The sequence below is a fragment of the Glandiceps talaboti genome, chromosome 8, assembly GCF_964340395.1.
Source record: "Glandiceps talaboti chromosome 8, keGlaTala1.1, whole genome shotgun sequence".
NCBI classification, from domain to species: domain Eukaryota; kingdom Metazoa; phylum Hemichordata; class Enteropneusta; family Spengelidae; genus Glandiceps; species Glandiceps talaboti.
The window spans coordinates 15,044,050-15,058,390 of record NC_135556.1 but is presented as its reverse complement, the minus strand read 5'-3'; the positions used below and the strand labels follow the sequence as shown (position 1 = coordinate 15,058,390).

General features: G+C 35.8%; 1 protein-coding gene across 2 annotated transcripts in view; it reads left to right on the top strand.

Moving 5' to 3' along the window:
- LOC144439481 (von Willebrand factor A domain-containing protein 3B-like) overlaps positions 1-13,810 on the top strand; it is a 43,661-nt gene extending 29,851 nt beyond the window's left edge. For both annotated transcript variants that reach the window (XM_078128771.1, XM_078128770.1), the window contains 12 exons: positions 1,499-1,623; positions 3,021-3,155; positions 3,837-3,934; positions 4,683-4,948; positions 5,589-5,869; positions 6,353-6,520; positions 7,347-7,431; positions 8,180-8,245; positions 8,950-9,071; positions 9,371-9,629; positions 10,777-11,014; positions 11,538-13,810. In XM_078128771.1, the coding sequence (XP_077984897.1) occupies positions 1,499-1,623; positions 3,021-3,155; positions 3,837-3,934; positions 4,683-4,948; positions 5,589-5,869; positions 6,353-6,520; positions 7,347-7,431; positions 8,180-8,245; positions 8,950-9,071; positions 9,371-9,629; positions 10,777-11,014; positions 11,538-11,676 (1,982 nt within the window). In that variant the 3' untranslated portion in view covers positions 11,677-13,810. The remainder of the gene's footprint in view (positions 1-1,498; positions 1,624-3,020; positions 3,156-3,836; positions 3,935-4,682; positions 4,949-5,588; positions 5,870-6,352; positions 6,521-7,346; positions 7,432-8,179; positions 8,246-8,949; positions 9,072-9,370; positions 9,630-10,776; positions 11,015-11,537) is intronic.
- The last annotated feature ends 531 nt before the right edge of the window (positions 13,811-14,341 follow it).

Here is a 14,341-nt window from a genome sequence, read left to right as displayed (position 1 = left end):
TTATTAAAATTTGATCTTTGTGAAAATGTTCATGGTTTTTTTTGTAAAAATCAAAACAGTTTTTCCAAAATATAGTTAGATAGTCATTATTCGAACACAAATCAAAATTTTCCAAAATGTAGCCCGATACTTTGAATTCAGTTAAAGTTATTGTATTCAGAATATTGTGGAAGACAGATAAACAGATGTGATGGTGAATGGGTTCAGAATGGAGCACACATTATACAGAGAGATAGAATTTCATATTCTCATTCACAGTATCGTTTACATAGTCAAGATAAATTTCAAAAATATGCAAATTTTGGCTGGGAATGTCACTTTCCAATACTCTTTCCTGTAAACAGTTTAACATATATTAATAAATAATCCATGGTTGGTGAAGGTTCAACGATTTTTTTAAAAACTCAGTAACTGTAGAATTTTTCACTGACTAACATTGGCCACATTTATATGTGACAGTAAACTGCAATAAACATACCTTTGCAATCAATACAAACATTAATGTGTAATCATTTCACAGTCTACCTCAATTCCTGTACCCTCAACCTCCCCCCCCCCCCCCCCCCCCAGCATTTCACTGCCATTGTTGGCATCATAGGCCAAAGAATCATCATTTTATACAAGTTGACTTCACCTAGACCCTTCATTTGGTCGATTTTGGATATGTCCCTCTTAGACCTTGCGTCGATATTTTCACTAATGAAGTTTTGGCCGGAAAGCATACCACAAATTCTTGCTGTGTTTTAAATGTACCCACTGTGTCAGATGATGTCAGTGGTGTCACCATGTGATGTTGATCAACAAGAAGAGTGAAGCTCAGTGGAACATAGGCGGTAGACTGGATCAACCAATCACAAAGGGAAAGATTTCATGATGGATTATCTTGAGTGGGTTAAGTGGTCAAATATCATAGTCTAAATGTAGGTTTGAATATAGAAACGTTTGACAAATATCTAAGCAAGTGTTGAGAGGGATATCACTGAAATCAACCAAGTAAAGTGTGTAGGCTGGTGTTGACTGACCATGAGGTAACATCAATATATATATATACTGGTACATACATGTATGTTTCCATGAGGGACAGTTGGTCACCCCACCAGCCTGTGACAAACAGTCTGTGTTGGGGTAAGCTAATGAAAGATCTCAGGGAAACTGGCATATGATGTTGTCAACTTGCATAACATGAATTTAAATATGATAGATTCAGAAAATAACACCAACACCACCCTGACACCATACAGATACTTGTATATAGCTGAAATGTATTAAATTTCAAATCCAAATAAATATTGCAACCCCCACCCCACCCACCCACCCACTTATTCTTTATTCTATAAACCATAGATGTTGGACTGATTATTATCCAGAGACACATAGCAGTTAAAAAGATAATTCAATTCCATTCCAAACCCAAACGAGGTGTCCAGACACCAAAGGTAGATTGCTAAAATTCCAACCCAGTATTTACTACCCCATATTATTAAACTGTCCAACACAGGAGTTGTTAAGAGCTGTCCAGATACCAGACATGTAGAAGTGAAATACAGAGATGAAGATGAAGACATCTTGCCAACTAGGTTTGCTATTCCCATAGGAGGAGCCCAGCCATGTCCTACACTCAGGGTAAGGCAATAAAAACCAAGCATCTTGGGATGACATCATAGGTGGAAATTAACTCTTGCAAATATGAATCATGTTTGTCAAGTGCATATAAGAGTGACTGATACAATCTATACATTTTCATTCCAACCACTTTCATCATTTAAGTATCAACATCCCCTGATGAGTGTGATAAAAAAAAGTGGGAATCAAGATTGTGTTCTGTATATAGAACTCATATACAAGTTCTATAGCCTCCCATAGTATGAGTGTACATTCTTTGTAATATACTGAGCTTGTTTCTTGGACAAACTCAAAAGATTTATACCACTATTGTGCCTTATTGGTGTACCCTGCCATGAAATGGGGGACCTGGTAAGATGAAACTGTTACATGATTTTAATCCTATGCACTTCAATAGTTCAACAGGGAGTTCATAAAGACTATCGATAGTATCATAATTGTATCGTGCTTTTAGCATAATAGCTCAGAGGTCTTTCAAAATGTGCAGTATAGTAATTCCACTATTGGCCAGCCTCGTTTACGTTATGTGTTTCACATCAAATGCAAAGGATACTGTTTCATATCCTTTGTACACATATTTGGCCCTTCAATTTATAAACAATATTACGAATTGACGAAACCCTGACATGTGAATTAGAACTTGAATGTGTGGTATAACTACATGTACTTGTATCAGATTATGGCAAATGTAATATGAGAAATTCTGATATGTGTGAACAAAAGTTCATGTTTTCATAACTATAACAGTGAGATTTTAGCAACCTGCTCCTCCCAGAACAAACAAAGTCATTCTGTTGTGTTATTACATGCGTGTGCACATGCACACACCTAGGTCAACACTTCTGTAGTGTCGGCAGTGCACATTGCTACCATCACAGACTTATATTATATAGTTTAACTTAGCTCTTTATGAGATCTAGCCAATTATTTGGGACATCTATGTTTCCACTCTTGTCATTGCTTGATGATTCACATGGCTGAAATTATTTACAGATGAATTTAGAGTGACCATGCATCTACCTAGCCTATCTGTAGACTTGAATGACTATTGCTACTCTATTATTCTGCTATCCTAACTGACATTTGATTTTTTGAGTTTTGGCGATCGTTGGAATGGAGCAAAAAATCAAAATTTTGGTGATCGTTGGAAAGGAGCGAAAATTCAAAAATTCAGTTAGAATAGCAAAATATTGTAGTAATAGTGGTTCAAATCTACAGGTAGGCCAGCATCTACTAGGTTACAGTAAGCAATTAATGTGGCACTCAATCTATGTGACTTATACAGGTACATGTACTTGTCAAAATCCTAATGAAAATATAAAGGACGCTATTTAGATTGATGGCATTGTGTGGATTGTATATGTACTGCATGTTAACAGTTGTGTCTTGTCTGACAGGCTGGGGACTATGTTCTCGTCAAGACTGGCAGTGGAGATTATGAGTGTTGGGTGCCTGGAATAGTACAACATGTACCACTGAGTCAAGAAAGACAGGCTAAATATTACACTGTAGTCAAATTTAATAGTCGATATGTAAGTATACAAAACACAACCTAGGTTCATTAGTATTTACAATCATGTTTGAGTTATGTGAATTTCTTCTTCTGCGACGGTTATGATAATTGTCAAAAGCCCACCGAGACACTATAAGTGGTAACATTTTATGTATTACGGTACTGCAGTACTTAGTAACTTATAAACTCTGCTCTGTATGATATAATTCAGATCACATGGCGAGATGCTAAAATTGTCCTATCAGACACTGTATATTATATGTACAGTTATAGCCTGTGCCCCTTGAAAGGGAAATACCAGCCTATAAAGGTATTTTCATAAACTTTGGGTTCTGAAGAGTAACTGTACCACTGAGAGAATCATAGAGGTGAAAACACAGCTTCAATTTGGTGTTTCTTGACAATCAAGCATAAATTAAGTGATGTGAAATCATGCAATTACTCTCCATAACCCAAAGTTTTTGAAAATACCTACGCCTACTTCCTAGAGTGGCATTTCCCTTTAAATACAACTGTACATTTGTGGAGATAACTTATGATGAAAAAATGAATACCACCATGTCTATTAATGTTACTGTTAATATGGAAATCATGATTTTTTCAACCCGATACTGATAAACATCAAAGTACATGTACACATGATGTATACTGCATATAACATCAGCTGATTGTCACTCTGTAAATATTGTATTATTCGCAGACTGAAGCCTTACGAGGTGAACTCATTAAGATTACGAAATCGAGATTTAGCTTTGCCATCAGGTATATCTGGGAACTACAGAAGGAGAGACGTGAAAGGTGAGAAAAAAATGTTTTGAATTATGTGTGAAACCAGACTCCAACTATTGGTCAACACATTTATATGTATTCTAAAAGATGGAATTGGTTTTGATAGCCAATGATTATTACATCCAAACAAGTCAAAAAAGGCCTGTGTTAGAAGATGGAGTTTATAATTTGGGTAAGAAAAATAGTCAGCCATCTGCCAAAGCTCATATAATTTCGGAGTCTTCTAAACTTTCAAGATGGTTTCATACATAAGAAAGCATTAATTCTATATCATGGGATCCAATTATTGGGCTTTAACTGTGTTAAACCAATCAAAAACAACCCTGTCACCAGGTGGATTTGATTACCTAGTTTAAGGCATTAGCCAATCACCAACTTTTATCAGGCAAAGTAGAATGTGACCTCCATGTTTGAAATAGCCAATTAGCAAAGTGTATTCCACCACATAGCTGATGTTAGCCATTTAGCTATAAGTAATACACCTGTTATCTGTCTCATCAAAGTTGTGTCAGCCAATTACAAGCATTTATTCCACCATAGACCCCCAGGGTCTATGATTCACCTGTAATTCCACCAGGTGAATTCACCATATTCTCCTCACATGCTATCAGTAAAGTGTGCAGGGAAACATATCGCTATTAGCCAATGCTTGTGCTATCTATCACACCAACTTCTGAATAAATAGGAAATCCTGAGACTTATTTGACATTGTTGTTTGAGATGTTATATTTAATATAGAAATGTTTTTTTTTTGCAGAGAGGCAATGCATGTATCCTATGACGATGACTCAAATGGAGATCGTGGACGACGAAAACATCGTAAACACAGGAAACATCGACATAGGCACCGACATCACAGTAGGCAACATCATGACAGAGACAGTGGTGACAACGAACAACAGGAAGAAGAGAATATGCAGAAACAAATTTCTGACTCTGGTAGAAGTAGAAGTAGAAGTAGGAGTAGGAGTAGGAGTAGGAGCAGAAGCAGCAGTGGTAGCAGAAGTCCATCCAGTAGTCGAGGTAGGTGTAGTCTGAGGTAGGTGTGGTCTGAGGTAGGTGTGGGCTGAGGTAGGTGTGGTCTGAGTAGGTGTGGTCTGAGGTAGGTGTGGTCTGAGGTAGGTGTGGTCTCAGTTGGCGTGGTCTGAGAAGGCGTGGTCTGAGGTAGGTGTGGTCTGACGTAGGTGTGGTTTGACGTAGATGTGGTCTGACGTAGGTGTGGTCTGAGGTAGATGTGGTGTGACGTAGGTGTGGTCTGACGTAGGTGTGGTCTGACGTAGGTGTGGTCTGACGTAGGTGTGGTCTGAGGTAGGTGTGGTCTGAGGTAGGTGTGGTCTGAGGTAGGTGTGGTGTGTGGTCTGAGTATAGGTGTGGTGTGTGGTCTGAGGTAGGTGTGGTCTGAGGTAGGTGTAGTCTGAGGTAGGTGTGGTGTGTGGTCTGAGTAGGTGTGGTCTGAGGTAGGTGTGGCGTGTGGTCTGAGGTAGGTGTGGTCTGAGGTAGGTGTAGTACGTGTGGTCTGAGGTAGGTGTGGTCTGAGGTAGGTGTGGTCTATATGCTTAACCTGGCTACTTAATTCTCAAAATGTTACCTATTTAACTGTCAATCAAATAAACCAGCTATATTCAATGCAATTATTTTTTTTCTATTTTACTATTCTCTACAGGGGCCAAATCATCCAAATCACACACTACACACAGTGACCGGTCACAATCTCGATCCAGCTCCCGATCTAAGTCTCGTTCAAGATCCAGATCCCCTTCGCATTCCCCATCCCGATCCCCTTCCCCACCTCATTCCAGATCCATATCCCGTTCTCCATCAAGATCTAGAAGCCGCAGTCCACCAAAAAGCGACAGGACATTCTACAAGGAAGAACATGAGAAGTTATTGAATTTACAACAACAATTACAAGAACAACAAGAAGCTCAGCTCAGGGCTCAAGAGGTAAACCAACATATTTGAAAAATTCTATAGCCATTCATAGCTCAAACATCTGAACCACAGAGAGACTTTTTTCTTGGCACTCTTTTCATAGATGCTAAACTTTACAGTGTTTAAACTACCTAAGATAACTATTACTAGCACATGTTATTTGAATATTCATGCTAGAAATGTATCATTTACATGTCATTTGCATATCAATTGTCTAGAATATATTATTTAAATTAATTTGCATGTTTGTTGTCTGATGTGTCATTTTAATTCATTTGCATATCGATTGAATTTAATTTGCATACTCATCATTTACATATAATTTGAATATTAATTCTCTGAAATGTATCAATTTCATGTCATTTGCATATTCATCAACTGAAATGTTGACATTTCATTTGAATATTCAAGATAGTATCAGTATTGCAGATGTCCAAATTATGACTACAAATTAGAAAAGTTATCATTTTTACAATCTTTCAAAAAAAATTTCAGGAGTTGAAAAAAGAGCAACAAAAAATGTTGGAAGATGCAAGACAATTATATGAAACCCAGATAAATCAACTACAAGTGAGTCAGGCCACTCTACAGAGTGAACAGGAAAAACTGCAACAACAGCAAAGAGAATTACAAGAACAACAACAACAACTGAATGACTCAGGCGTAAGTATTGCAGTGTTTACAAAATGAGTGCCAATTCAGGTTTATAGAATGTGTGGCCATATGGACAACAAAGTGGAATTTTTATTCATAAAACAACTTTGGTATGTTTTACTACTTGAGAAAACAATGTGAAACAACATATACAAAGTCCTTGATTGTAACTCAATAAAGTTCCCAAAATTAAAAAAAAAAATGTGTAAAACGTTTGTTATTATACATACAATAACACACTTTTAGGACACTTTCCAGCTTTTTGCAATTTATTGAGTTACAAACGTAGACTTGGTATATGTTGTTTCACATAAGTTTCTCAACATAGTACACTTGTTTTATGAATAAAAATTCCAAAATAAATCCTGATTTGGCACCCATATAGTAGTCTAGTTTCTATATGGTATCAATACAATTTACACCTCCACACACGTTGACATCCAGACTATACATATGACCACTGCTACAACTTGGATTAGAACTAAAATTTAGGTGTGATAATCAGTTGTCTTGCAGAATTACAGGAAAAGTTAGTCCTGAATGATTTTATTAAATCCTTATGGCTCCATGGATAAGGTAACACTATATGAGAGAAACTGGGATTTGAATCCTGGCCTTTAAGTTACATTAAAGCAATAATTACTATACATTGCACACATTAGTATTATTTCACCAGTGCTATGTCACCACGGTGATAACTTTTTGACAGGTGAAAGGTCATTTGAAAGATAAAAATGATGTCTGGAATTATTTTATTTTTGAGTGAAGATTTAGACCTGCTGCAGTATTTTCATTTGGAATTCTGAATTATCTTTCTCTTATTGTCAATCTCCAGAAATTGTTTGAATCCAGGAAAGAAGCGGAACAAGATGAAGAAGGTAAAGGAGAACAACAGGTTGAACAAGATTCTACACCAAGAGGTAAGCTTAAAAGTGATTCAAGATTTTTTATTCTTTACACTTGACTTTTTCACTGTAATTCTAGTATAATATCTATGATGGCATCGATATCGACTTCTGGTATTGTTTATCAGTACGGTTCATCATGTCAGAACAAAAGCATTCCTCATCTCTTCAGTGTACATATACAAAATTGTGTCAATGAAATTCTAGGTTTCAGTTCTATCAATAGAAAGCAGTAATTACCTATCCTTCGTTGAGTAGTATACTGCAGGCAGATTTACAATGTGGCAAAATCCACCTACCCTCCAAAAAAACAACCCAATTCAAGAACAAGTTCAAAAAAGGGGGGAAAAGGTACAGCTAAAAAGTGCTTGGGCCCAGTAGGTGTTATTTTGTTGTTTGCTAATGTAATGACTCTCAAGCACTTTCAAAATGCAATTGTAATTATTTGATGATAAATCACTATCATACCTACAAAGTTAACATAACCATTTGTGAAAACAAAAATTTAAAAAAGTTTGATACATAATGAAATTTATGTAAGTATTGATGTGTGTCGAAATTTCTTGTGGAAAATGTACATTAAATTATAGACCAAAACATGGGCAAAGAAAGAAACAATCTTCAAAGAAAAATCATCCTGAAACTACCTCTAAATCAAAGGAAATTTGTAATGTTTCAAGAACTAACAGAAAAATAAGACATGGAAAAAGAAAAAAAAGTATATACATGTATTTACGTAGTATTTCTTTTGTTATGTCTTCAGTTAAAAAACTGCATGAAAATGAAGAAGTGTTAGCTAGATGGTCAGATGACGGCTGGTACTATAGAGGTAAGTTGTTTAGGACGATATGTATTACTGTGTCATGAAATACTAGTCTTGTAATATCACGAAGTCAGTTTTTACATTTTAGTAATATGTGGGTAAATAAAAAGATAAGCCAAAAAAATATTGTTTCTGGCACGCACCATTTAAATACCCCCATGTCGGTCTTTTGTGTGTGTATTTGTCCAGCCCATGCAGTCTACAGATCTGGAGGAAAACACAAAAATAACCTTCCCTACTTCAGTGAAGACAACTGCAGAGCCAATCATGAACAAGCAAATGACATCTGCACCACATACACACTTGCTCTAAAGTACTAAATAAAAAGAACAGTAACTGCCATAAATAGTAGACTGAGTATCAGGTTTGTTGAGAATTATAAAAGAAATGTCATGTCTTAGAGCACCACTTTAGATAAAATGTCCTGACCTGAAACAGTCCATTTTTTTTGCCTAAAAGAAACATATTTTTTCAGTGGTTTAATGTGATAAAGATGACAGTGTTTATTTATCAGAAAGTGTTTTTTTCACCATAGACCCTACATATATGTGTTTACCACAGCCTCTATAACTCCATACATGTTTACCACAAACTCTATAACATCCATATGTATATACATGTACATGTTTACCACAGACTCTGTAACATCTAGTGTGTATATAACTTACGTCATAACTGACTCTATTCTATTCTATGTTTGTATTCTCCAGGAACTGTACAGTCCATTGTTGACGATGAGACATATTTCATTGCCGATAGTAACAATGATTTAGAACAGATTAAAAGAATTGATATTATTACTGACAATGATGACTCAGGAAATATCATTAAGGTTAGTATAACAACAGAGGAAACCAGGTTTTCAGCTGTTAAGATACACACACATTAAAGCTATTGCTGCGATATGTTGATATGGGCAAGGGTGGCATCTCTAATGACTTCCAGGATCTTGCAGTTTACATTTTTGGAGACTTCCAGTGTTTATACTCTCTTGATCACAGGTTGATTATATCCACACAACGGATTAGTCCCATACCGTGGAATAAAATTCAATAAAAATGTCATTTTGTGAGTATTGCTGTCAAGTGTGATGTGAAGAAACTAACCAGAAATATTATATTACCTCAACAGCAAAATGATCCAGTTATTGCCTTGCATCCAAATTACACCTTCAGTTATGCCCCTGGTGTGGTCCTAAGCATCTACCCAGACCTGTGGACTCACATCCGTTACTATGACGGCGAGGAGGCTAAAGTGCCTAGAGAGGAGGTCTACAGAATCACTGCTGATAAATTTGAAAGTGATGTCACATACATTTTGAAATGTGAAGACAACTGGGTGGGCCAAGCTGTGGTTGCTAGGAACGACACCAATGGACAGTACTACCTAGGTATGGACATATATTTGATAGGCTTCATAGTCTGCTTTATATCTTACTACCAAACCAGGGTGACTATAACGTTTTGATGGGGGTTTTTTTGCCTCTTACACAATGTTTACTGTTACAAACTACATAAATCAAAATACAGACACTGAAAGCATGGAAGCATATAAAAGTATTCATCTAACTGTGAACACAAATCAACATCACTGTCTGATGAAACAAGGAAGATACAAATGCAAGTGTTTATTTGTGTTCAAAGTGTAAAAAAAAACCATTTCATTTCCGTTTGCATTATCAGTGCCTGTATATTGTTTGTGTAATTCATGACAACAAACATTATGTGGGATGTAAAAATACATCATGCAGTCTAATTGAAATTCTATAGTCACTCCGATTTGGTAGTATATGATATGTCTACCATAACTATCACATCTATCATACATACATGTCTACATTTGTACAGATCTTGTTAAACATAGCCTTTACTAATATCAAGTTTTAGTACCATTTTAATAAATAAGATACAGTGTTGGCAAGGATAGTGTGATATATTTCTACATGTAGAAAAATCTTATGTGTACATAAACACAACCACAATTACCTGACTGATTAATGTGAACAATATAAGTGTCCTCTTCAGTATTTTTATGTCGCGAATGATTATTGCTCATTGTAGTGGACACCTTAAGTTTATTGACCACACAGCATTTCTTACTAGCCTGTTCACTGTGTTGTTGTGTTACATTGTCAGCTGTTGTACCTCCTAGCCCTCATATACAAATATTGGATATATTAAGGGCAAGGAGGTATGACAGCTAATCTGTGAAATCACATAGCAGCACAGTGAACAGACCAGATTTCATCGAGCAATAACATTTAGAAAGAATTACACATGTAGCACATGTTCCCCTCTGTTATAGCTCAGAGACTTAAATATTTATAAACATGCAGAGTTACGGTACAGTGTTTTAATATTTAAAAGGATTTTCACTTGCACCGCATCCAAAATAATTAAACAAATGTTTACTGAAAATATGCATATATTTTCAGATTCCATCCCCATCTGTCATTATTTTAAAGACTATATCCGAAAACCTTGCAACATCTACTTCAAACTAAATTCTGTGTCTTTTTGTCAAATCTGTACATACAGGTCAGGTCAAAGAGAGAGTTGGCAATGGTCGACAGTACATCATAGAATGGGCTGATGCAGCCCTGCAGATACAAAATGCATCATGTATCTTTGGGGCATTCACAAAACGTCATCGACTGGCTCTAGGTGACCGTGTACTGGCCATCAATCCCAATCTCACAGGTCTGGTCTACCTGCCCGGTACAATTACTAACGTCCGCACAGATAAACTTGTGGTCAAGTTCTGCAATGGTGACAGGTATGTATTATTACTCACCGACAAAAAATCAGTGATCTATGAAACTGCAGATTTGACATGATGTATAGGAAAATGTGTCATTTGTTGAGAAAGCACTGATTCAGTGTTGTACAATGTAAATTTTAAAAGACTTGTCATGAAACTTGAAAAATTATTGATGTGTTTTTGTATCTAAGTATTAGATGACTAAAAGGAAAAGTCCAAGCAGACTTATTTCTGCCTTAAGTATACTTGTATTGGTTACTGTTATCAACTTACATATGATTTTGAGTGATAAAGTAGCACTTTGATAACTGGCACAACTTTAAAATCTTTCAAGAAGCCATCCTGCACACTCATGTGTTCTGCCATTTTGGGATTTCCTGCAAGGGTTTGGGGGAAATTTTGTAGGAAATGACATCATTATCCCAATCTCTTTGTCGTGACAGAGATTGTGGTAGCTATGACATCATTTCCTGCAATACATCAAAACTATGATGTCATTTCCTGGTATAATAACAAGTCACTTACATGTTTCTTACAGCTCCAGTAAGGTGGATCCTGTACAGTGTTTCTGGCTATCCCAAGATTACTATGATAGCGCTGTTGCCTACTACAATAGCCGACAAACTTTGTACTCCGACTCCGACTCCGACTCTGACTCTTATACAGATGAATATTGACAATCTGTTAGTACAAACATTAGGACAAAGCATGGAATAATCAAGTCATAAAAGTTACCGACAATATGTCAACATTTATCAAGTTATCCACTGTAATTGTAAATACCTCATCATAATTTCTATTCATTTTTTAGAAGAAAAAAAATTCAATATTCTATTCTGATATATCAAGGTTGTATTTTGCTATTTGCAGTGTTCATAAATAGTGAACTGGGGAAGTTTATTTTTTATTTTGCTGTTTTTTAAAAGGATTGCAAGTGTTTCTGAAACTGAAAGATTGAACGACACTGGGTCAAATATGATCACCATAGACGGTTTAGATGAAATGGAGGAGGCTTTGATAATCATACCTGGACACAATACAGGACAAAGTTAATATAATGGCTGTTTCTAGCCTTTAGCCAAGCAAACATCTGCTATCACATGAAAGCAGTGACCCAGTGGTCTTCAAGTTTACCAAAAATTATTTTTACATGTCTCATGTCATTAATTTAGAATTTTGAAATTTAAATATCACATCGCTCCTTATAAAAAATGTTACCAAATATGAACCACATTAGTTTTTAAGAAATTTTTTTTCAAAATAAATATTCTCAAAGATTTATATATTTTGCTCCATGAAAGAAGAATATGCAAATTGTGTTTTTGTAAGTATTTTTTAACTTCTTATGTTGCCAATGTGGGCTTTCAAAGTTCAATGTTACCATGAAAATTTAGGGCTTGAGTTTAAAATTTCAGAATTTACATAATTTTTCACATTTGAGAATTAATCTGACAGAAGTGTAGGCTGTAGGGTACGCCCTGTCGGGGCACCATCACACATCAGCCTAACCCTTTTGATAAGGTGCAATGCTGTTTATGACTTAGCAACAAGGCGTATCGTGTCTTCAGTCTAACACAAATTCTAAGAAAATATTTGTGTAAAAGCACAAGCAGAGCTTTAGTATGTAAATGGTTTTATGAAGACAGAATTATCAAAGTGCCTTTTGTTAGTTTGTGTGACTGCGTTTAGTATTGTGGACATTATGAATGAAATCTGATATTGTGTTTCATCTTCTTCCTTGCCAATGGTACTTAGTATAGGTTCAGTTTTGTAAAAATGTAAGTGAAAATCCGTGCCCATTCTCAGTTTAGGATACAAATTGAGTGTATGTTCTGGAATGTGTAACCCTTTTACCATCTCTGACAAAACCATCCCGTTTGATTACATATGTTCATCTATTCACTGCTGATACACTTCTTTATTCTTGCCAAATTCAAAAATCATCAATTAATCTAAATTATGTCACAAACACACACAAAATGGTTGTTTCTAAGAAACTGGTGATTTGAACGTCCAATGTAAATGGAACGTTTGCTTTTGACAAAGTTTAATTTGCAATCCGTTCTCACAATCAGTATGTGGTGCGTAGTCAATATTATAAACGAGAATGCTTATTTTCAATGTGGCATACAAGGAGGGGATAAGAACAATGCTGTTCTCATTCATACTGTCTACAGAAGTCTTTGGTATTATGAGCAGTAAAGGAAAGAGTTTACTGGTCTTTGTAATTTATATGTAAATTACTTCAGATTGTACAAAAAAAAACCTTGCACGTTCAGATTTTTTCTACCAAAGCAAGCTATTGTGTATTATTTGAACCTCTGTCAATCTTCAGAATCTTTCTGCAGTGCCGAAATCTTTCAGAATATGTGCCTTCACATAAATTCTCTAAACTATTCCGGTTTTTCAAGGAAGCAATGTAACACTGAAAATACCACAGGAATTAAGGAGAATTTGTGCATAGAAAAACCTGAGAGCTGGAGTATGAAATCTTGTGTGACCCTCCTTTTGCTCAGTAAACCCACCAATGGTGATAATTCGATGCCTTTTTACTATCCCACAAGGACAGATAGTTTCATAGCGTGCCTAAAAGTGAATATTTTGTACAAGAACAATTTATCATAGATGGTGAAATTATTAGGGTTATAAAATATGAATGTAAAGGAAAGATACATACTGTGCATTTAATATTTACAATAATATCATTAGCGTCTAATCGTGCAGTATGCAGGTTATACTTTTTACATCGTAAATATTTTGATAAAGCAGTTTGCCAAGCAAAGTGCTTAAGTTGAAGTGTATCAAATAAAGAGAAGATATAAACTATAGCACATTGTTTCTTTTTTTGTTGTTGAAAAGTTGAATATGTACTGTCTGAATCTCTACATGATCAGAGGAAGAGAGAATAGAAAGGGGTATGGAAGAAGGGGGGTGTTGGTGGTGAAACATTGGCAAATTGAAGAAGAGAGAGTTGGATAAAGTAATGAAGAGGCAAGCTTTTAATATTAGGACACATGTATTTATTATCATCTATGTATGTACCAAAATATATGAAATGGTATGCTTTAGTAGTAAAGAGCACCATCAACAGAGTGAGTGTGGACAGAACCATTTTGATGGGTGGACATCTAGCTCTGAATCAAATGACTTGTACATGTACAGTTTATAATTATGCTAATTCACAAGCACAGATCTCGCCCCAGACTCATCACCACTAGCCACTACCCCTAATATCAGCAACCGTTTTTGAGAAAATGTCACACACACACACATACACACTCATGTATGCACATATGGATGCACACACTCTGACCTTGTCCCATACATCAACTGTCTTGTATT